General features: G+C 39.6%; 1 protein-coding gene across 3 annotated transcripts in view; it reads right to left on the minus strand.

Annotated features, from left to right (window-relative positions):
* LOC146325666 (MICOS complex subunit mic25a-like) overlaps nucleotides 1–22,680 on the minus strand; it is a 108,258-nt gene that overhangs the window by 12,912 nt on the left and 72,666 nt on the right. For 2 of the 3 annotated variants that reach the window (XM_084721799.1, XM_084721797.1), the window contains one exon: nucleotides 19,269–19,404. In XM_084721799.1, the coding sequence (XP_084577925.1) occupies nucleotides 19,269–19,404 (136 nt within the window). Of the gene's footprint in view, nucleotides 1–18,029; nucleotides 18,177–19,268; nucleotides 19,405–22,680 lie in introns of those variants that run through there. The other variant, XM_084721798.1, reaches the window with a different exon arrangement.

Raw genomic sequence — 22,680 nt, forward strand, 5'->3', positions numbered from 1 at the left:
ATAATCTTTTAGAAGGAGTAAATGTTTATAATGGTTAAATTAGGCAATAAGTTAATGGAGTCTGGCAGGCAGTGAGACTTGCAGTGACCTAACTCCAACTCCAGAGTAGTGAGCTTTTGTTTTCAGGGTAATGTGCTTAAATTAAACATTGAGAGACGATAAACAACTTACGGTGTACTTGTCCTCGTCCTCGAGACTGGGGAGGAGGGGGCAGCAGGAAAAAAAACTTGCGTAACCACAGATAATCGTCCTGCTATTTGGACTGCTGTGCTCGCACCACTGCTGCATGTTGCTCCTTTAATTTTACTGCAACAACAAGAGTAAGGTTCTGACAAGTTCTTATGAAAGTTTTGTGAAACAGATGAAAAGCTGAAGGCCTCTAAAGAAAACTGTGTGAGCTATTTTTCACAACACTTAAGATTTTTCACAACACTTAAAAGAAGAAGAAAAGAGAATGCTCTACCTTAATACCTAAATGTACAGGGCTGTTATTTCACCGGAGTGCTGAATCGCTAGATTAAAAAATATAACCCACAGAGCACACAATACAAGACAGACGAACAACAAAAGAGAAAGAGCGAAAGCAGATAATGACGCTTGCTGGTGATTGGTTGTGATCGGCTCTACAATGATCAATGCCGGCATGAAAGGAGGCAACGCTGATGGTTTATGACGGAGGGAACAACTGCCAACAGTATGAAAATGAAATCAATAAGTCAACCGCGGAGCAAGGAGAGAGAAATGAAGGAAGCGGCCGGGGAAAACGGAGAGAGGGGTTTAGAAAAAGAAAAGGGGATAGGAGAAGACTGAATAAAACAAGAGAGACAAAGAGAGCGGAGTAGACACAGAGAAAGGGGGAAAAAAGAGTCGCAGACAGACGCAGAAGCTAGATGAAAGGTGTTGGTTTAAAGAAAGCAGAGGCAGAAAAACAAAATTGACAGATGAAGGAAGAGTCATTAAAGATAGATAAAAGAGGCTACAGCAAAAACAAACTGACGAAAAATCAGATAAACCAACTGACAAAAACTTTTCGGCAAACCCTCTGCGCCGGTGTAAGTACATGTGTGTTGGTGTGACTGAATTTTCAGGTAACCAGAGAGTGAACATCCATCATGTGCACTTCAACAAGCAGGGAAACAATGACTCCTTTTAAAGAGAGGAATTACTTAAGAAAGGAGAATTAATCTAGAGCAGTATAAAATTCATAATATTCCGTTTAGCAATCTTAAAAATGCAATTAAAGAAATAAATTGGAAAGAGCATCTTTCACATAAAAGGATGGTTGATAACTGTAATTCTTTCATGGCTGAACTTCAAACGACTTTATGAGGAAAGTGAAAAGTGTTTTTTTTTTCCCCCAAGGTCTGCAGATACACAGCCAGACCCACACACTGTAATGCAGGAGTTTAAATAGTTAGATATAGGAACAGATTTACATCTCACATTCAAAACACGACTTTAAAAAGCTGTGAACAGAATCAAACTGAATTTAGCAAAAATTAGACACATTAGAAACAACAGGGGCCTTGAAGTACACATACACACACACACACACACACGAACCACTGTCAGGCAGAACCAATCAGAAGAAAGACTTTACTGTGGGCTTTGAAATCAAATTAATATCATTATTGTAAAATTTGAATTAAATTTGAGTTTTTGTAAACTGGGAAAATTTGACAAAACTTGCAAATATTTTCCACAGCTTTCCGTTAGCTAGCAGCTCTCATAAATACAGTTGAAATGCCAAAATAAACAGTCGAAAGCGTGGCTGTGTCTGACTCCAAAGCATTTGAACGGCCTTTCCTCGGGTTAACAAATATGATCATGTTTCAGCAGAAGAATTGCCAGACTTTGAATCCGGATTTTGTAGAATACCAAGAAAAATCAGCTTAGTATTTATTTTGCTGTTATAAGCACTGTAATTGTTATTCAGTGCTAAATTAGTTCTGTTATTTAGTCAGGAAAAGAGAGACGAAATACTCCACTGGAAGAACTGGAAGTTAGTTATGTTTTATTTGTAATGTGAAGATGTTACATAAATTGTGTTCATGTATATTTATATATTTAAGTAAACTTTTAACTATAAACAGTTAGTATATGGTTAAGGTCATGTTTTCTTTAGTAATGCAAAATATGTTGCTTAATATCTGCTTTGTCTGTGCTTATGTTTCTTTGAATGTTGTTTTAGGGCTGACAGTCGATGATTCCAATCATTAGTCGGAGCCCCCGTCATTGACTGAGATTCTTTCAGTCAAGCAGTCGTTCTTTTCTTTTGTCAGTGTACACAGTCAAAGGATAAAACAGAAGAACCTTTCAATGAGGAATTAAAGGGAATCATCAATAAATTATCAAATTAAAAAATATCCTCAGGAGCACGTGCACTGCCGGTTGACTTTTATCTGTGCCGCTGTGCACGGAGCAATTAAACAGCATGACAGGCTGTAAACTTTACAAAGAGAGTCTCTAAATCACCACAAACCATAACACTAACTGTGATGGGAGAAAAGAGCGACAGAACCGCAGAGCAGCGTGACACACTGTCAGCCACCTCATCCATGCAGGCGCACCTATGGAGGGCACACAGCAGGCGGTGCTTATTTGTTTGCTGGTTGTTTGTGCCTGTTTTTGCCACCGGCAGGCTCAGATTGTTACGTGAGTGAAACTGCTGTTAAAATGCTCTCGCCAAACACACCGGAATCCTAAAACTCACCAAAAACGTCTTGGTTCATCTTTCCACTCTCCCAACAATCACCAACTCTGGTTTGGTCGAAATAAATCCTTAATTCATGGCGTAAAAGAGCATGGAGGATGCAGCGCAGGTGATGCTGGACAGCAGCTGCAGCCTCGGGAGAGAAGCTCCGCAGGGCCGCTGATTTTATAACTGAACTACAGGAGGATGCACACTTTTAATTTCTCTGACTGTGTGAAAATCTGGTATTTTCACATCACAGATGACAAAGAAATGCATTTAAATCATGTTTCATGTCGGCTCATATAGGAATTTAGTGTGGCGTTCTGCACTGTAAAAACAATAAATAAATAAATTTTAAAATATTCGTATAGGACGACCAAATAAGGAAAATCTTAGTTGGGGACAGATCTTGTTATTTTTAAACGTGTTTATAAGCCATTAACCTGCCAAGGACTGCAGATGAAATTAGCCTCAATCTGGCACATTTACAGGGTGGACTTGTGTGTTCATGTTAATTAATGCACATTGTCCCTTATTAAATAAAATAAACAAACACATTTATTTGAATTCCTTGAACAGACATGTCCCACACAGTATTTCAGCTTCAAGGTAATTTTGCCTTGTTTCTTGTCTCCTGTCTTTCTGTCAGGAAAACTGGATTCAGAGGTTCACCAGTTATGGCCCGCTGTGTGTGTGTTTACACTGACATTAATGACTGTCCTGAACTCTGTCCCTGCGTCCCTGGCTGATTTTCAATGAGACAGAAACCATAACACACACAGAAACACACACACACACAGGCCATTCAGTCAAAGTACTGTGACAGTCTAAAAATTCACAGTCCAGGACACACAGGACAAAGGTGTTAAACTACTGCTGTTTCATGTTTATTTGAATTTGTGGCAGCGAACACCATAAATGAAACACAGAGCAATGAAGAAGAGACGCTTACTAAAATTTCATACTGGGGGCAAAGTATGATTGAGAGATTTGCAGTAGAAAAATCTGAACACCCTTGTAATCGCTTGTATTGTGTTTTTGGTGGGATGAATTCGATTTGTTGAACATATGCCTCACAAACCCAATCAAATAAAAACCAAAGCTCACATCACTGTAACAAACCCAATTAGGCTAAACACTGAGTGCTTTGTTTTCCACTTTCTCTGTTGTAGGCTTTCTTTTTCACTAAACTCCCTCCTGCTACCAGCAGCCTTCATTATGTTTTAAGTCAACACTTAGCTTGTAAGAATCAACCACGCTTGCAAAATACAACCTTCCTGAGCGCTCACACACTACTGCATCATCTCCGCACGACTTTCCATGGCAACTGGCCCAAATTTGCCACACAATCAATCTTACACTTCTATATCAAAGTCACATGAACCACCTTGCTGCAGGGTGTGGAACGGCTCAAACATCCTCGGTTAATTATTTGGATATTTTCGAGCATACTGGCGGATCACCGAAGTGTAAAAGCGAGTTGAAAATGTTCTAACTTGAGGAAGAAATTCATGCTTATTCCATGGGTATGTAACTTCACTTCATGAATGTACAAAAGGAAAAGGGAGGCTAACAAGAAAAAAAAACGACAGAAAGAACTGCAGATCAGAGTGTGAGCTGTAAACATATACAAACACATACGGGATGCTCCCATAGCTCAGTTGTTGGAGCGTTCGCCCCATGTACTGAGGCTGTTGGTCCTCTGCAGCGGTCGCTGGTTCGATTTCCGCCTGTGACCCATTTGCTGCATGTCATTGCCCCTCTCTCTGCCCCCTTTCCTGTCATATCTTCAGCTGTCCCTATCAAAATAAATGCAAAAGCCCAAAAAATAATCTTTAAAAAACAAAAACAACAAACACATATGGATAGTCAGTACATTGTGTTTTGTGGCAAAAACACAGATGGTACAAAACAGTCTAGCGGCCGAATTAGTGCAAATGAAGCAAAGTGGAAATTAGGCATTCAGCTCCGGGTCAAATGACTCTGCAGTAGACAAGGGTATTCAAAGTCTCCACCTCTGACCGGCGGTGCTCAACACTTTACATCCTCTCATTCTTCATAATGAAAAGTCCCTCGTTATTTTGTTTTCTATAAGCTTTTATTATGAATCGATGTGTGTTACTGCAAAACACCACTAGAGGGGACAACAGAGAATTCAGACCATAAACAGTACGTGGAAACAAAAGATGCTTTTCCATCATCTTCCACCGTGCATGTACATAGCTTAGAACTTATCTGTTGCCAGCTGTTGCGGCAGGATTGTCTGTAGTTGGGGGTCGATGTGGACTTGTTCAATGAGGCTGTCCTCAAACTTTCCACCATTGTTGTTGCTGGTAACTATCTCCTTACTGCATTCTGCCCCTGTCGGTCATGTGTGTCGCTTCTTTGCGGACGTGAAGCGTTAATTCCTGAGGACGTGCACAACCAACGCTCCAAATGGACCCAAGATACGCAAAGCAGAAGTCGTGTGTAGGCGAGCACGTAGTTAAAAGCAAGGATATCTCTGACTCCTATCAGCTGAAAGTAAACACGAGACAAGCCATTTCAGTGTGAGTGACAGGAAGAAATAGAAACAGAGTGTCTGACAAAAGTTCAGGTCAAAACTGTGCAGCAGTGCGTCATTTGCAGCCAGGACATTCCCATAGGAAACATTTGTATTTAAACTCTTTTGTATGACACGAATTGAAGGAAATGGTTGGATTAAATTTCCCTGTGATTGTACTTTATATGATAAACTTGATTGATTCATTGAAGACTTCTGAGGTCACCTGTTGGCTTGTCACTCAGAGAGGCAGCAGATCCGTGTGAATGAATGAAAGAGCGTCTGTCCTTCATACTTTGAGATTGGGCTGTGTGGGTTAGGCTCTAATTAACTCAAACAAATCACATAAGATTTAATTTTTTCATTCTTGATTTAAAAAAAATAATCTGACAGCCCTACCCTTGATTGTTTGCCCCTGCAGTAGCAACATCTTGACCCGTATCAACATGTCAGGATATTTTTATGTTCTATGACCATCAAAGTTCCATGAATGCAGCATTATTATGCCCATACTGGTGCAACCATCCACCGTACCCTGATTGCTTCCTCTGTCTATATGATGCATCAATAATCTGCACGTTCTAAGAACATCAAATGAGACATGGTTGGTGGGTTTTGCACTTAGAAATGGCCATGTAGATAGTTCCAATTAGATTTACAGCTGCAATTTGTTAAAAAATAAAGCTTTTTTTTTTTTTTTGGCACACATCACCGTATATAAATAAACACAAGTAAAGAATGCAGAATAACTTCGTTCATTGGTGCATTTCTAGGAATAAAAAACATGTAAAAAATAAAACTTTTGGTCAGCAGACCTTCATCACTGCACTGTGCTTTCTACCACTGTGTTCTGGTGACTCTTAATCAACTTTTGTGCAACACTGTGAGCTGGGGAGGGAAAAAAAGTTCAATGATTCTTTAAAGTTTTTTTTTTTCCCTGTCTGTAGGCAGTCACAGCTAATGAGGCACAAACAGACCTTCCACTGAGAGCAGAAGGGAAACAAGAATCAGACAAATATGTTCTCTAAATGAATGTCACCTTTTTAAAATCAATTCAACACCTTTGCGAAAGCAGCGGAGAACAACTACTGAACAATTTGTTAAGATTTAAGATTTTTTTTTACTTATAAGTTTCATTCCTGTTTCCTCCAGCGGGCAGGAAATCACATTGGTGAAAGCACAGAGTCACAAATAGAGTGTCAAAGGATAAAAAGTGCTATCTGCTCCATGGTACATCAACTTTGTAGAAAAGTTCTGCACTTTGAAAGAGGGTATAAAGACACCGCAAGACTTTAGCCCCAATTAAAGCAACCTACACTTATTTAGAAGCTTGGTGTGGAACTCCAGAGTTTTTAATCTGAGACATTTTCTCTCAGAACAAATCTGAAAATTGAGAGAAACTCTGTTCCTTAATTAGGCCTGGTTTAAAGAAAGCTACAAGACACTTTGTAATATTTATTCACGCATAGCAATGAGGTGAATGTGGAGTTCGACTTCTAGTTCGCCTCATAAATTTTGTGTCAAAAATTGAGTACAAGCTTAAATGAAAGTGTGTGTGAAACTTTCTGTGTGTGTGTGTGTGTGTGTGTGTGTGTGTGTGTGTGTGTGTGTGTGGTCAGCAGCAAGTCCAGAAAGCAGTGATAGCCCCTCATTCTTCTTCATTAGTGTCGACTGCTGAGGGGCCTGCCATCTCTTTCTCGCTCTCTGCATCTTTTCATCCACTGTCCATCTCTGACTTCCTCCATAACCACTTATCTCCTCATGGTATCCACCCATCTTTCTATCCCCCCCCCCCCCATCTCCAACTGTCTGATATGTCCTCCACCTTTTTGTCTCTCTTACTACCCCATTCTCCCATCATCTCTCGCCTGCCTCAGCTTCTTCTCTTCGGGTGTACACCTCCTCTTCCTCATCATTCTCTCTTCATTTCCCCGTTTTCTCCCCTCGCTTCCTCACTGCTCAGCGTACGCCACCATGTTTTTTATACTTCCTCTAGATTTTACTTATCTTTTTCTCTTTCTCCATACTACAGACTCTTCTGTAGAATTTTCAGACCATATTTGACATCTAGCTTTTTTCTACAGTGTGAAATCCTTCCCCAACCAGACTTTACATTAAGGATTGTAAAGTCAGCCCTCAGAATACGTCACCCACTGTAGCTGTTGAGTTCATACTCTTATGCAGAATGTTGGATATTCAACTGTCATATATCTCTGCCCAAAGAAGAAGAAAACCTACACTCATATTATTTTCCCTTAACATATTGAATAAAAAATATTATATTATTGTCCCCCCTAGGGTTGGGTGATTGGATGAATATATCGTCTATCAACAGCAGGCTGAATCCATCGCCGATTGCTTTTTTGGCCGATTTTTAGGACGATACTTGTCATTTTATTTTACTAATGTAATAGTCTGCAGAGTGACAGCCTCTGCTCTGCACTGCGCTCTCATCCAGCGGCGCAGTTCACACCCACTCAGCCGACCATGAGTGAGCTGAACTGGGTGACGAGTGAGAGGAAAACAGCCTGCAGTCAGACTCTTTTCAGGCGGTGAATTAAGGATTTATTTTGACCAAACCAGAGTTGGTGATTGTTGGAAGAGTGGACAGACTAACAAAGATGGTTTTGGTGAGTTTTACACGAGTTTGAATTAAGTGTGTTTTCCGACGATTTAATGAGCCAATTAATGCCGTCTTGTTCGGTAAAAGAGAGAAACTTGAATTCAGAAAGTGTTCTCCATTTAAAATGGAAAATAAGTGTAAGAACATGTAATTTCTAGACACTTTCTAAGTTTATTTTGTCTACTGGACGCAGCGAACAGACACAGCATACGTAACATGAACGTGAATTCCCAGCTGAGACTGGAGACAACGGGAGGAGGTGGGAGGGGGGACAAAGATATTGCCAATCGACGATGGATGGGCTGACAATGGTCATTAGGAAAATTTTTAACACACTGCCCAACTCTAGTTCCTCACTCTATTTTTTACATTATATTTTATTCTCTTTTACAGATAAAAACCAAAAATATGCGGAAAAAAGGTTTTCACAGCATCTGTGCAGCCTTGTTTATTCACTTTGTCCAGGGAAATGGACACAATGAATGCAGCAATAAAGGTTTAGTTTCGTACACAGAAAACATTTAACTTCTATTTTATAGTAATCGCTCCATAACTCATAAATCGGGCTTTCTAGATAGAGTAACCAGCCCCCAGTCTGAGGCCACGCCCCCATGGGGAAAATTCTGGCTCTAAAAGCATAACCTTGGGGGCCTCTGGTACATTCTAATGCCTCTCTTAAATCTTCTATCAAATGCACTGATCAAATGAATTATTACATAATTTAATGAGTTTGCCAAACCAATTCCAAACATGTAGAGAATTACTGTCAGGGTTCAACATTAATGTCTTTTTCACTTGCCCTCGTCCAGGAAGTGCGTCAGAAATCAGCTTGCCCAACATCAGTTTTACTTGCCCCTGTACAAACTGTTTTATTTATTAGCAGTTATCAAATAAAAAAAAAAGACTAAAGTTGATTATCATGTTTATTCAAGAGCTGTGACATCTGTAAAATGTCAAAAAAAAAATCTCTCTCTTCTCCTCTTAGCTTTTCAAATTCCCAGGTGATGTCTTTAAATATCTTGTTTTGTTAGTCTAAAACCCAGAGATATTCAGTTTAATATGACAATACGATGGGAGAACTGTTTTAGAGGCTGACAACTGCATTGTCTGCCATTTTTGGGTGAAAATTACATTAATTAATCAAAGAATTAATTAATTATCAAAATAGTTTATTTTTTTTTACAACGCAAGTCAGTAGCGACTGTAGGTTTGCTAGCTCGACATGACTTTTTACTTGCCCCAGACAAGCAGACAGACCTAACTGCTGAGCCCTGATTGTTAAGGAAAACTAAAGCTCTTGTGCATTTTAGGCCACACATTCTGTAATAGCCACATTATATATTTTAAAAACACACCTATCCCTGACTGATCAGAACTTCTGTAATTCAGAATCATTAAGCCATGGTTCAGGTCATCTAACTGATCAATGACAATAAAACAAAAGTGTTCTACAACACTTTAAATAAATGATAGTATGAGTCTGAGACACAGCCTACATTTTACCAATGACATAGGCGTGTTACTTTGACAGCCTTGCCTGTTTTGGTTCGACATGAAAAACCCTCTCTTTGTACAATTTTTTTCTCAGAACTTCTGTTTCATATTTTATTAAACAGAATAGAAGCAATAGGCTGGAATCAAATTTTTTTTTTTCAGACTCTCTTTTCTTTGTTTCCATACTTATCCAGCCCTGGAAATACTAAAATCAAATTTCATACTTTTATATACTGCATAGAAACTCTGTTGTAACGTCTCTCCATCAGTTCTTATCACAAGGTTCATGTCACCTTTTTCTTGACTCTTTTTTTTATCTTTCATACTGCCTATAGAGGAAGCCTGCTCCATTATTTGTTTCACTTGAAGCGATCTCCAGCTTCTGCCTGTCAACATTTAATCTTAGCCTTCACTTTAGACCTAATTGTTTCTTCTTTCACTGTGCTCTCGTCATGGTTTAGCGCTGTCCTCCTCTTCTTCCTTTCCACACTTATTTTTCTCTGTCCAGTGTTTCTGAAGGCCTTTCTGTTTACTTCTCCTTGGCTTTCACATCTACTGCCTTTATCTAACAGTCTCGAGGTCTCTGTATATCTCCAGCGTATGTTTTTCGTTCTTCAGCACAGCTCTTTGTCCTCAGCCTTTCTCTTTGTGTTTTTCTTCAGGTTTGTTTGTCTATATTGTTATCTGCCAGCAGAGTAGCTGTGCTGCTGTGATCTTTGTACCGGCATGACTCCTGTTCAATCAACAATAAAACCGAAGGTAAAAGAAAAAAGAAATCAATATTAGGTTTTATACTGCTGTGATTCACTGGCTTTGCGAAAAGTCGGTGTGCATTCAGATCGGCAACAGATACAGATTTATTATCAGCATATCAGTATTGTCAATAGGCTTTTTCTTTGAGAATGGACTTATCAAAACTTGATGAAACTATTTTCTCTTTCCCCCTTATCTTCTGCTGTGCTCTCCACAGGGAATCATACTTGCACACTAAGCATGCCTCAGAAACAGCACACAGGCTCCTGCACGATGCTGCTGGGCCATTTTGAATCACAACAGTGATCCTAAAAAATGCTATACCATCCCTCTGTGGGTCTGTGGAAAGCTCCCATGCATTAACCACAACACCGCCCTGCTCAAATGGACAGAATATTGCAAAGACCTCTCTCTATAATGTAGTGCAGCACATATAACCCCAATAAAACCCTGCTATTGGTTATAAGAGGACATTACCACATAAAAAAGTTGATTTTAAGTGAGGGATTCATGTGCAAATTCTGCCATTTTTAGAAAAACTTTGTCTTTTAATGCAGCACTTATTAACCTGTAAAGTGGCCGACACGTCAAACCTCCTACCCTCTACTGTACCTACCCGTAGCTCTGGACGGCGTGACTGTCAACGACTGAATGGCTAAATTAACAGCTAAGCACAAGGAAGGGGAATTAGAAGTGCATATTAATGCCCCTCACGCAGGAGGACAGTCAGTCTTAATGCGCTGGGTAATTTTGGAGAATGTCTGACAAATCTGACATCTCATCAGCAAGTCCTCCTACCCCTTCACTCCCTCCGCTTGGCTGCCAGAGACTGAGGAGTTCAACAACTTGGACAGCTAACCAAGAACACCTCAATAGAAAGATTACAAAAATCTAATTGAGACATAAACAGAAACATTTCTGTGTAATTGTTGGGATATTTCCTTTCCTAATCGCCTTATCTCTTGATAAATATTATATATATATGTAAGTCTCCAAACCAACTGCTACCCAGGCTACCTTGCTATCAGACATGTTTTTCTCTACTGTACTGCGAATACTTCACCGTAATATATTGTCTTTTGTCAGGCTGATGTCTTGCTTTCACTGTAAAGCACAAAATGATCATCCAGCGAGCACCACAAAAGAAATTCTGGAAGCACACACCTTTTTCTGACATTCCAGATATGCAGTAATCAATCGGTTCAGACTTCTTCAGCTCTTACAATTAATATAAATACAACAGTCGCATTCCATTTATATGTTGAAAGAGTTATTGGTCTCTGTAATGTCACTCCTAGGTCCAATGTATATCCACTTTAGGCAGATTTGACTTTTTGGTGGTGTTCCAATCAACATGTGTATTACACTTATTATTTACATTTATTTTTCATTTTTAATAAATACTCAACATTATTATTCATGTTTATTTTCAATATGCCTCACTGATTAACATTAAAATGTGTTTTTCCCCCTTTATTACCCAGTTACATGTCTTTCATTATCATCTGTTATTAGTGAACATTAGAGTACCACACAGTCAAATAAAGAGCACAAGTGTCCTTTTGCACCTGGGTGAGAATAGGTACAAAGTCTCTACACACAAAGAGATTTTGGTAGATGAACGACTTAAATGCAGGCCTCTTGCATGAGGAACTGACACTCAATTCCAGACCCGATGTGTGTGAAAGTAAATTACTTTTTTGGCCTTAGTTAACTTATTCTTTTCAGTTTGTTTAGTATTATTCTTCTTCCAGGTATGAATAGCATCCTAGCCCAAATTCTAGTGTCTGACAGCACTGCCAGCGTTGACCACGCCGGGTGGCGGTAGATGAAGTAGCTTAGCTGACTTTCCTAGCATTCAGTGCTGGAGCTGAGAGCATCGGAGCATGCTGTTCTTTTACAACAGCATGGATCGGCAGGGGCTTCCTGAGCGACTCTGTGGATCATCGAAGTTTAGCAGGCAAGAAACTTGTAACAGCAAGGAAATATTCCTCCAATGTGGCAGCAAAGAACACAGTCTGGAGAAGCACAAAGACAGCATTTTGTGCTAAAAAGAATAATTTGGCTGTCGGAGCCTATGGAAGCCTCATATTGGCTTTGGATGAACTTTAGAATGCATTTTTTTGCAAGGAAAGAGGACTGCAGATGTCCCTCATTTCTTACAATGTGGTTGGATGGTCAGTAAGAAGACGAGGAATGACTGCAGCGACCAATAGCTATTTAAACACACACTTTCATTTCAGTTTAATTTATTCTGTTCTATTGTGTTTTTGCATTTCCAAAATCACATCCAAACGCATGAGAGCAAAACATGGAAATGGAAAGACTGTCTCACATGTATCAAGACAAAAGAAAATATCCAGGTACACAGAAAGAGTGTTTCCAAATCTCTTTCTAAATCACTCTGCTGCTTCTCAGCACTCTCTAAACTTTGTAGCTTCAGGTTGTGCCGCACTCTCTGATTCTACCTCTGTTTGGCTCTGTTTCACTCTGTCTCTCCAGTCTGACAGGCAGCTTTTAACTTTAGGAGGAACTCCCTGGGTATTAGACCCGAAGCCTTCTATGTCTGTACTCCACAGCGGGGCTCCGGATACATACGTGTGAGTGTGTGTGTGCACCCCTGTAGTAGGCCTTGCTGAAGGGGAAAATAACAGCATTTAAAGTTTCAGAGGTCTCAACTTGCAGCTGGCCAGATCCCGACCTCACTGCAGCTCCACGTGCATCCTGTGATTGGACATGCTGCTGTAACAAACTTTTTTTTTCTTTGTTTTTCCCCAATCTCTTTTTCTGTTTAAACTCTTTTTTTCACATTGGTCAGTTCTTTACATCTCTGCTCAGATTTTTTAAAATCTCCACTTTCCCAAATCTCCTTTGTACCTCTTTCGCACTCTCCCTCATTTTTCAGCCTGTCTTTTCTTTATCTCCTCTCTCCATTGTGAGCCGCGCCTCTGACATTGATCAGCATCAGAGCCAGGCTCTCTCTCAGATTGGCGCTAAATGACTTCAGAATCCCACCAGGCGTGTAGACAGTGCATGTGCGCGTGTGTTGTGTACGTATTTGCATGTGGGCAGCGCAGATAAATGACTGGAGGATCCCACCGAGTGTCTGAACAGAGTGCATGTGGTACATGTAGCAGTGCCCACGTCAGGCTCAGCCTCCCAGCGGATAATGACTCGAGGTTGTCTGCTCCGTCTCTGCGAGCTCTGTGGGATCCTCCCCTCATTTGCCATCAAACACACGAGCACGTACACGCGCACGCATAAAGACGGCAGCGTAACCCAGCAGGAAGACGTCTGTGATATGCGGGCCTGTCCACTGACCCGCTGTGACACTGATCAAAACACATCACAGTCGCTTCTGCGAGTCTGGAAAGACAAAACAAGAACTGAAACAAATTCAGTCCCAATGAAGTCCTCTTTCACTCAGTTAAAAGCTCGGGAATGAAAAGTCATCGTCTGTTTGTTGTCGCCCCACGCTTTCTTATATTGTTTCATTCTTAACTTTGATTAAGTGAATACGCAGCGGTCTCTCTTGTAGGCCACTCAAAAAACTTAAAGAATTAAAAGTTATATTCACAAAACAGAAGACATCACGCATCAACTGTGCTTAAAAATTAGATGAAAACAAATTTTCCCCAGGCTCACAGCACACTGACTTTCCTTAAGATGCAGTCATTTAATATGCATTACAAAGACGAGTTGAAAACGATGTTTGGCTTTTATCAAATGCACACAGTAGAATTATCACAGCATCAATATTTATGCTTTAAATGATTTAAATGAATACAAAATATTTTCCTGCACTTCTGATATAGTGTTGAACAGACTGCAAAGGCGTGAAATTTTAAAAGTCATGAGCTGGATTCAGCACATGCTGCACAGTTTAGCTCACTGGAAAAAAGTTAAAGGGGCACGTCACCCCAAATCAAACAACTGTTTTTTCCCTATAGGCCCCCATTATAAAAGACATGGCTGTAAAACCTTTGACAGGATACCAAGAACTACAAACAAAGTCAGTTATGACTGTATCTGTAAAACTTTCCTCGAGCCAAAAGGAATTTAAAAGTCTGTGACATCACCATTATGTAAACTCTGTGGGCCTAGTAGGGAACTTGCGGGCAGGGTACAAGAACTACTGCGCATATTCAACAGGCTGTATAGCCAGGAAGTAAACCTGGAAACTAGAAAACTTTTTCAGCTTATGCACCAGGCAAACAACTCTCACTGGACTGAATGGGCACCATTATCTAGTTCATCATGTGTTTGACACCCCAACATTACAGAACAGAGACAACTTTTTTCCATGATTTTTGGACCTTATTTTATATACTTAGCATTTTTTTTAATCGCTCAAATTTGGCTTGGTGGTTAATAACGCATGTCTCTGTGGTGTGACAAACTCAGAACACACATTTATTGTTGCTTTACACGATTTTTAAGTCTAGAGTGAGTGCTCCTAGAAAATACAGTAGAAGTATTAAGGTATTAATTAGCACTCATCACTTCATAGTAGTTCTGTGTAAAAAGCTTATTTTGTTCTTAAATACAGTAATGTAAACATTGTGAGCTGCAGTGGTTTTCTGTTTTGTCCCACAGTGTGTCAGTACATTTAGTATGTTTGCAGCCTACGCAGCGTCTACTACACAAGAAAAAAAAAAGTAATCAATGATAACCAAAGTAACTGTGACAGCTTTTAAAGACACAAAATGGAGGAAGAACTTTATAAACTTTCAAATAAATGGGGGGAAAGTCAGGGAGATGCCTCAGGGGCTAATCAAGAGGCAAGACCTTGATGTGTAAGTTGTAACGTGGCAAGCTGTTCACGCACCACACACACACACACACACGTAGACATATACACATATTGTGTATGATCTGCCGTGGTCTTTAAAAGACAGTCTTCAAAGAATCTTCACTTCACTCCTTGTTATCTCACACCAGCTAATATGAGGGAGAAACACATGCACAGGCGCACACAACCACACACACCACACCGATGGATCTCATACGTGCAGTATGAGAACACAAACATAGGATCGGCTGTGTGTTTGTGTCTGCATGAGTTTCATGCAAGACAGATACAAAGCTACAGATGCTATTGAAAGTGCACACACGTAAAGGCAGCCACACACACACACACACACACACACACACACACACACACACACACACACAAAATATCAGTACAAGAGCAGAGGAATCAAGTTTCAGTGAGCTGATTATCACATGCTGTATTACTGTATGCCAGGGGAAGCCTCAGTGCCCCTGAGCAGCGCAGAGGAGATGTGAGCAGAGAGCAGCATGAGGCAGAGTAATACGCTGCTCGGGTGCATGATGAGCAGCTACACCTTCAAATGCCTCTACTGTACAAACTTTGGAAGGGCAAGTTTCCAGCATTCTGTCCTCCAACTCCCCTCCTTCTTCTCCTCCTCCTCCTCCTCTCGCATATTTCCTCGCTAACTTTCTGTGAATTTGTAACTTAAAACTGCTGCAGCGATGCACAGGCGCGAGGAGAGGAGCTTGTCTTTGCTTTTGAATAATACAGCCGTTGATCCAATTGAGGAATGCGAAATGCCGGAAACGAAAGCACAGAGGCTAGATTTTACTGAGTGCATGCATAAGTAGTGGTTCTTAACTGGTTTTCACCACGGATAAAATGCAAAAAAAAAAAAAAAAAATGACAAAGAGCAAGAGGCAAGATCTCCTGACTCCCATCTCTGGAGTGAATACATAGTTTATAACCTGACTTGACTGCTGAAAGACAAAAACAGTTCTAATGGAAAAAAACAAAGGCAAAAGTACAGCAACTACATTTCCATTTCTTCGGAAAAGAGCAGGAAACCACGATTATCTTACTCAGTAGAACTGCATGTGCTGTGTTGCTTTGTCTATGAAGCCCCATGACATGTCAACATGTTATTATACAAGCCAAAATTAGAAATGAATACATAAACAAATAAAACTGTTTGTTAATTAAGATGGAATGTAAAAAGATACAACAGTTTATAACCTTTCATTTAACCTCCAAATAAAATATTTTTATCTAGTTTTTTCTGCAAACAAGTTGCAAAAAAATATATTAAAACTTTATTCATTTAACACTGGAAAATACAATTAGCATCATAATAAAAATAGTACAAAACAGTAAACAATAAATAGTTTGAATTTATTTTACAAACTTATTTGAAGCTAATTAAAAAGTAAGAGCACTTTGAATTTTTTTTCACAATCATTTTAAATTTGTTAATCAGACAGATAGATGTTTTATTAGCAGATAGCTGTTTATAGTTTATTTAGCCTCAGGGGAGAAATTATTTTCATACATTATATTGCATACATAAAGCAAACAGTTAAGAGATATGGAATTATACAGAATACGGGATTTACAGGAATACTTAACTACAGGGGTCACACAACAGAGACACTGAGTAACACTCGACACATCACACACTCATTTCTAATAACTTGAAGGTTCAGTGTGTAAGATTTATGGGGATTTATTGGAGGAATTTGGCAGCAACTGCAGAAGAAAAGTAAAACAATATTCTTAAGTATGTTTTCATTATTGTATCATAACAAATACAAAGAAGAATTGCTGTGTTTTTGTTACCTCAGAATGAGCTGGTTATATCTACAGAAGACAAGGGTCCCCTATCACAGAAGCTGCTATGTTTTAACGCCATGTTTCTACAGTAGCCCAGAATGGACAAATCAAACACTAGCTCTTGATGCATCCTTTCACGTCTTTAGCGAGTGTGGCAGTCACTGTGGGCTCTCCTACATGCTTGGAAGGGGAGAGTGGGAGGAGATGTTCGCTATCTGCAGGCTCACCACTAGATGCTGCTAAATTCTACACACTGGCCCTTTAAGGCAAGGTTACTTATTGAAAGCTCAAAGCTCTTGAGCTTTCTGTACCTTGAGCGTCTATTAGGGCTTTTGCACTGTTACTTTTGGCTGCACTGAGTCAAACTGTGCTGTGCTGATTTGCATTTCTGTGCAGATCTGTGCAAAATGATGCCAGAGATGGACAATCTTTGGAGTGAAGTGCACCTGACCTGCCTCCAAGCGTCAGCGTCAAGCGTGTTCAGCTCTCAGTACTTTTCTAACTGAATCTGTAGTTTGAGGTTCAGTTTCTCTTGTGAGGCACTGTTTGTTCTTTCAGGTATCTGCTTTGCTTTCCTGTTTCATGTTCACTTTCAGCTGTGTGACTTGTTTTAAATTACTGCTGATGAAAAGCTAACATTGCCTGATTTTACAGCCTCAAAATAAGTGTTTTTAAGTAACACAGGCCTTTTATTGTGAAGAATTTATGAGAAATTAAATGTGTTTATCCATGATTTTACAACTCAAGCATTCATTCATCATTTGTTAAAGTGGGTAGACTTGTTGTAATGGAGATGCAAAGCCCTGCTGTGCAAACCTGAGTCAAACCAAACTTGCACATGTGTATGAAAAAAGGGGCTTATATCTGTTTCCAGAAGGAAGGGGGGTAATATGCTGGTAGAGCGGATGGTCTGGATCGATCATGACGTGTGATTGTGAATGCTTTGCAGATCAAGGATGAGGGGGCACAATCTGATAAGTAGGGGGTGGGAATACCAATGAGTTTGCTAGCTACATGAGTCATTTTTAAGAGTTTATTCTTATTGGTGACTATATTATTTATTGATACATTCAGCTGTTTTTTCTGATGAGCTTTTATTTATTTCTGTTAGTTCTCGAGCTCCATATTTGCTAGCATTTGTTTATATTTATCGGTCTCCATTAACTCACAAATCTTCATTTAAAAAACCCAAGACTTAATAAATAGTTAGGTCTGCTTTGAAATTTCCAGTCTCACATCACAGAGTTGTACTATTTACAATGTCAATCAGCAATGGCACATTGTCCAAAATCCAATCCAAAATCTTACTTCACAGCTAAAAAAAAAACCAGCAAAGATAAATATGAATATAAATATGGGTCATATCAACAGCATTACACTTGTATATACAGTATGTCCTCTTCTTTTGCTATGATGAGGGACTGGGCTGAACGATGAGTTTTCAAACTTGAAGAAAAGCAGAAGCCTAATGCAAATAAACAGGAAAAAAAGTATTTAAACAGGGCCTGAGATTATATAATCCTGTTTACAGTCTACAGGGCAAGAATTCTGCTCTCATACACTCCTAGAATTGATGAGGCTGCAGACATTATTGCTGCCTCTGACTGGACGATCCCACCAGTCTTGTTTACTTGAAATCATCTGTCCTACTTTCAGGAATTCTTATTTTTCAGTTTTGAGATGGTTTTCTTCAATTCAAAAATTAATAGAACACAATATATCAATGGAGATGTTTATATGCTTCTATATTCGGAAAATGTCTAGTTTGACTCCTTATTTTCAGATAACAACCTGCTTTACTTTCTGTCTCACTTACTTTAAATGATCCTGTGTCTGTAAACTACCTAAAATTAGAAATAAGAAATGGTGAAGGCTGCAGTGACAAGCTGGAGTGCCGCTGAGGACTCATTTCACAGCATCCCAAACTGTGTTTGCCTTTGAAAAGGTGTCATTTTCAGTATCGGTAGGAAAACAAGTTTGGTAGCACTGCAGAACTTGGATTTCGTACTTTTACATCAGACATTCACTCTGAAAGCTGCTTCTAATGACAAGATTTTTCTCTGTGTAAAAACCTAAAGTGACAGCACTCAAAATCCTATCAATCTGATTTTTTTCCACTCCTTAACTACCCCAGAATAATCTTGAGAACATGAAAAGAAATGAATTTCTTTCTTTTACATCAGACAGAGTGCTGCTCTGAAAATAACAACATATCTCTCCATGGAAAACTTCAAAAGCCACCAGTCAGGCTGGATTGTTATGTCACAAACTTCCCCAAATCAGAGCTTCTTTAAGGGGCCATATGAAGTACAATATGATATTATGAACATTATTAACATATCTTTATCATGTTTGACAGAAAGTTGCTATTGACACAGCTTTAAAAAGCGATCTTCATAATAGGATGTCTTTCTTGTCAGCTTTCTTGTCAGCTTCACAGGAGTGGTGACACAATAATACAACTTGCTATAATGCTCCTGTTCCAGATATATTAATCCATCAGATCTTTAACGATCTCCCAAAACTCACACATTACAGATTTGAAAAAAGCTCTCACCTTCTTTGCAGCATTGATACACTGCATGTATTCTTTGGCCAGGTCTGAACACCTTAGGGTCTGGTCCCTGTTTTCCCTGTAACAGGATAAAATCTGAGCCTGCAGGCCAGCACACACCGGGTCTATATTGCGAGACCTGCAAAAGACAGACACACAGATACAGAAAGATGAAATTAAAAAAACATTAGTACTGGTCCTCCCTTTCTCACTGACAGTGTAAATTTGGGCTTGCAGACAAATAATGCAGACTGAAAAAACTAGAAGTGCTTTAAAACACCAGTGAAATCAAAGAACTGATGAGCGTCAACATGTGAAGCTTGAATATTGGACCAGATGGATCAAATACACTGAATCCACTGTAGATATCACTTTGGCTTGGGTTTGTCGAGGATTTTTATTGGTCGCAACAAATAAATACACCTGAGTGCACTGAGATTAGATCTCAGCCAAGCAACAGATGGCGAAACACCTACTGCAATGCCACCACAGCTGGCAGATGCAACCAGTGGAGAGTCTCAAAGTTTTTAATAATGTGTTTTTGTGTAGTTTCATCTCAGTTTTCTTTAATGATAGTGTGGCCTAATGGTTTTGCAACCAAACATCCTGGGTTTGCCCAATTGATAAGGTAACAAAAATTGAATGATATGTCTTTACTTCTCAATTTAAAAGACCAGTGTGTAAGATTCAGTGGCATCCAGCAGTGAGCTCGCAGATTGCGAACATGTCATCTAAACTTTAAAGTGTGCGGGAGAAGCTACGGTGGTTGAGAAATTTGCGTAAGATGTGAAAGATCATATCTAGACGGTGATTGGTTTGTCCATTTCGGGGTACAGTAGGAAAAAATGTTTTTGCAACATGGTGGATTTCATGGAGGAGGAACTGCTCCCTCTGTGGATATGAGTGGCTCATTCTGTCATCAATATAGCTAGAGAAATCTACATTTTTGGAGATACTCACAAAAACTAAAATTGAAAATAATTTACACTTGATGTTGCCTATTCATAGGTCAGAGCCTGCATGTCCCAGCCTATTCAGAGGGTTGATGTTTTGTCACAGAGTTGATTAGATCGTCCCCAGCAAATCAATTTCATTCTAACATGTCTCCACTTGTCAAGTTTCAAAAAATGATCTCGCTACAAAGAAACTGCTACAATGGGATGTAACATCATCACACATGAGTACATCTGGGCTCAGCTTTCTTGACATATCCAATCTATACAATTCCAATACTTTTTTAGAGACCCCGGTATGCACTATTGGAATACATCATTTATTCCAAGCCAAAATTAAGCCTTAACCTTGGAGCATTACTTAACCTCCTCCCTGACAAGCTGGCATGACATGGTTGGTACTAGTGGATTCCTTAGGTCATCTAGTTTCAAAGGATAGACACTAGCTTTAAACAGAGCCATCTACAGCCTATGAAACACAGGCCAAATGCAAGATCCCGTCCAGGTTTAGACACGGCAGAGATAGTAAAACCCCTGACTAAAACAGGAAGAAAGGACGGAAGGACAACACTTGGGCCACATTTTTTTTTTAATTTTCATGTCTATATATAGCACATAAATATTAAATCAGCATTTATGTTGGGCTTAAAAATCTGCATAAGTTTAAAATTTTCTAGCAGTGGATTACTGATTAACCTGTTCATCTGTTGAATGAAGGAATTTTTTTGAGAATTCCACAACTTTCCCAGTCCTTTGTCTCAACTTTTTTGAAACGAGTTGCAGCCATCAAATTCAGAATGTGTGTATATTTATTAAGAAACAATCATCATCAGTTTCAATATTTATTTGAATAGAAGTCGAAAAATATTTGCACATTGTTACATTCTGTTTTTATTTATGTTTGACACAATGTCCCAGCTTTTTTGGAATTGGGGTTGTACATATATGGTTTCTATCACCCACTCCTAAGAAAGAAGTAAAACACTTTTCTCTTGTTAAAAAAAATGGAGACATACCTAACAACAAATGTAACAACAGCCATTGAAAAAGTTTGTAATAAAAGCTTTGTACCGCTGGTACAGTTCACTTCATGCATGTCTTAGCGACAACAGAACAAAAGAAAATGAAAAAACTATTAAAACAAAAAAAGAAGAAAAATATTCATAGGAAAGAAGAAGTCTGATGAAATGAGGCAAGACACAGATGAAAAACAATTAACAACCTCACCCACTGCAACCTGTTTAACAACCAATGGTGGGTATAGAACGTGCTTCATTGCAAATCATGCAATTAGGGCTAAATCACATTTAATTGAGTGGGTAGGATCATTCTGATCAAATACAGCAGAAAAGTGTGCTTTGAGAGATTGAATCAGCCGTGCTTAATTTGATATGTAGGCTGTATTATAATTGGTCTTTGCCTGTCTATCTGTGTGATTGTTAACTATGACAGGCTCGCTGCCTGGGTGCCTTGCTGTAATGGATTCTGACTGATTGAAGCAGAGACAAGCGAGTTATGTTCGCCCACGCAGGTATAGAAAGGCACATGCACAAATGCACGCAACCCACACACAGCTGATAGGACACCGTAAACACGAAGGCACGCTGAACGTGCGCGCGCACACACTAACACACCGACACGTCGATCACCCCTACACCGCGCCCCTGCACACACACGCTCTCTGTGAGGAGCATTTAACACCGGATTTAATTGAAAGCCAAATTAAAGGCTCTTTTTGGCTTTGATTCACAGAGGAGAGCTGACCCCAGCGTTTCAATTACAGCGTATCCACATCCACACAGGCGCACAGACACTTTATCAACAGTATCATAGCTGCGATGACTGAGTTTATCTGAGCGCGGGTGATAGAGGTTAAAGAGGAAAATGAACAGAGACAGAGAGAAAAACATATAAAGGAAGGAAGTGAGATAAAATGATGAAAGGAGAAGGAATGAAGCATCCATTGGTGTTCTCTCACAAGACCATTTTAAAAAGATGACAGCCTATCAGATTCCTCTGTTCCCCCCACCCCACCTCCAATGTTTTATCTCGCCTGTTTAATCTGTCTACTTCCACTTTTTGTCTCTGTCTTCTCTCCAACTCGCTCTCCTTTCTTACTTCTGCCTCCTCGCCCCCTCCTCTCCTCTCATCACATTAACAACGTAGAGAGGACGATGCCGAGGCACGCCATCTTTATCTCTCTCTCCGTTTGAGGCCGCCGAAGATAAGGAACTCTCCTTTAATTTGAAATAAATGGCCTTCATCAGGGAAGCCAAAGCCTCCTGATAGCGCTGCATGGTTTATTAAAGGCGCTTGAAGCAGAAAATTGGTTCAGCCACGGCAAAAGCTAAAGCTCTGTCCACATGCTACACCAAATTGAAGGTGAGGTCTTAAATCAACAATATTAACTGAGCCGCTTACAAAAATAAATAAATAAAAATAAAGCGGGAGAGGGGGAGGCA

This window comes from Lutjanus erythropterus, chromosome 6 (assembly GCF_056507025.1).
Source record: "Lutjanus erythropterus isolate fLutEry1 chromosome 6, fLutEry1.hap2, whole genome shotgun sequence".
In the NCBI taxonomy this organism is placed as follows: Eukaryota; Metazoa; Chordata; class Actinopteri; order Lutjaniformes; family Lutjanidae; genus Lutjanus; species Lutjanus erythropterus.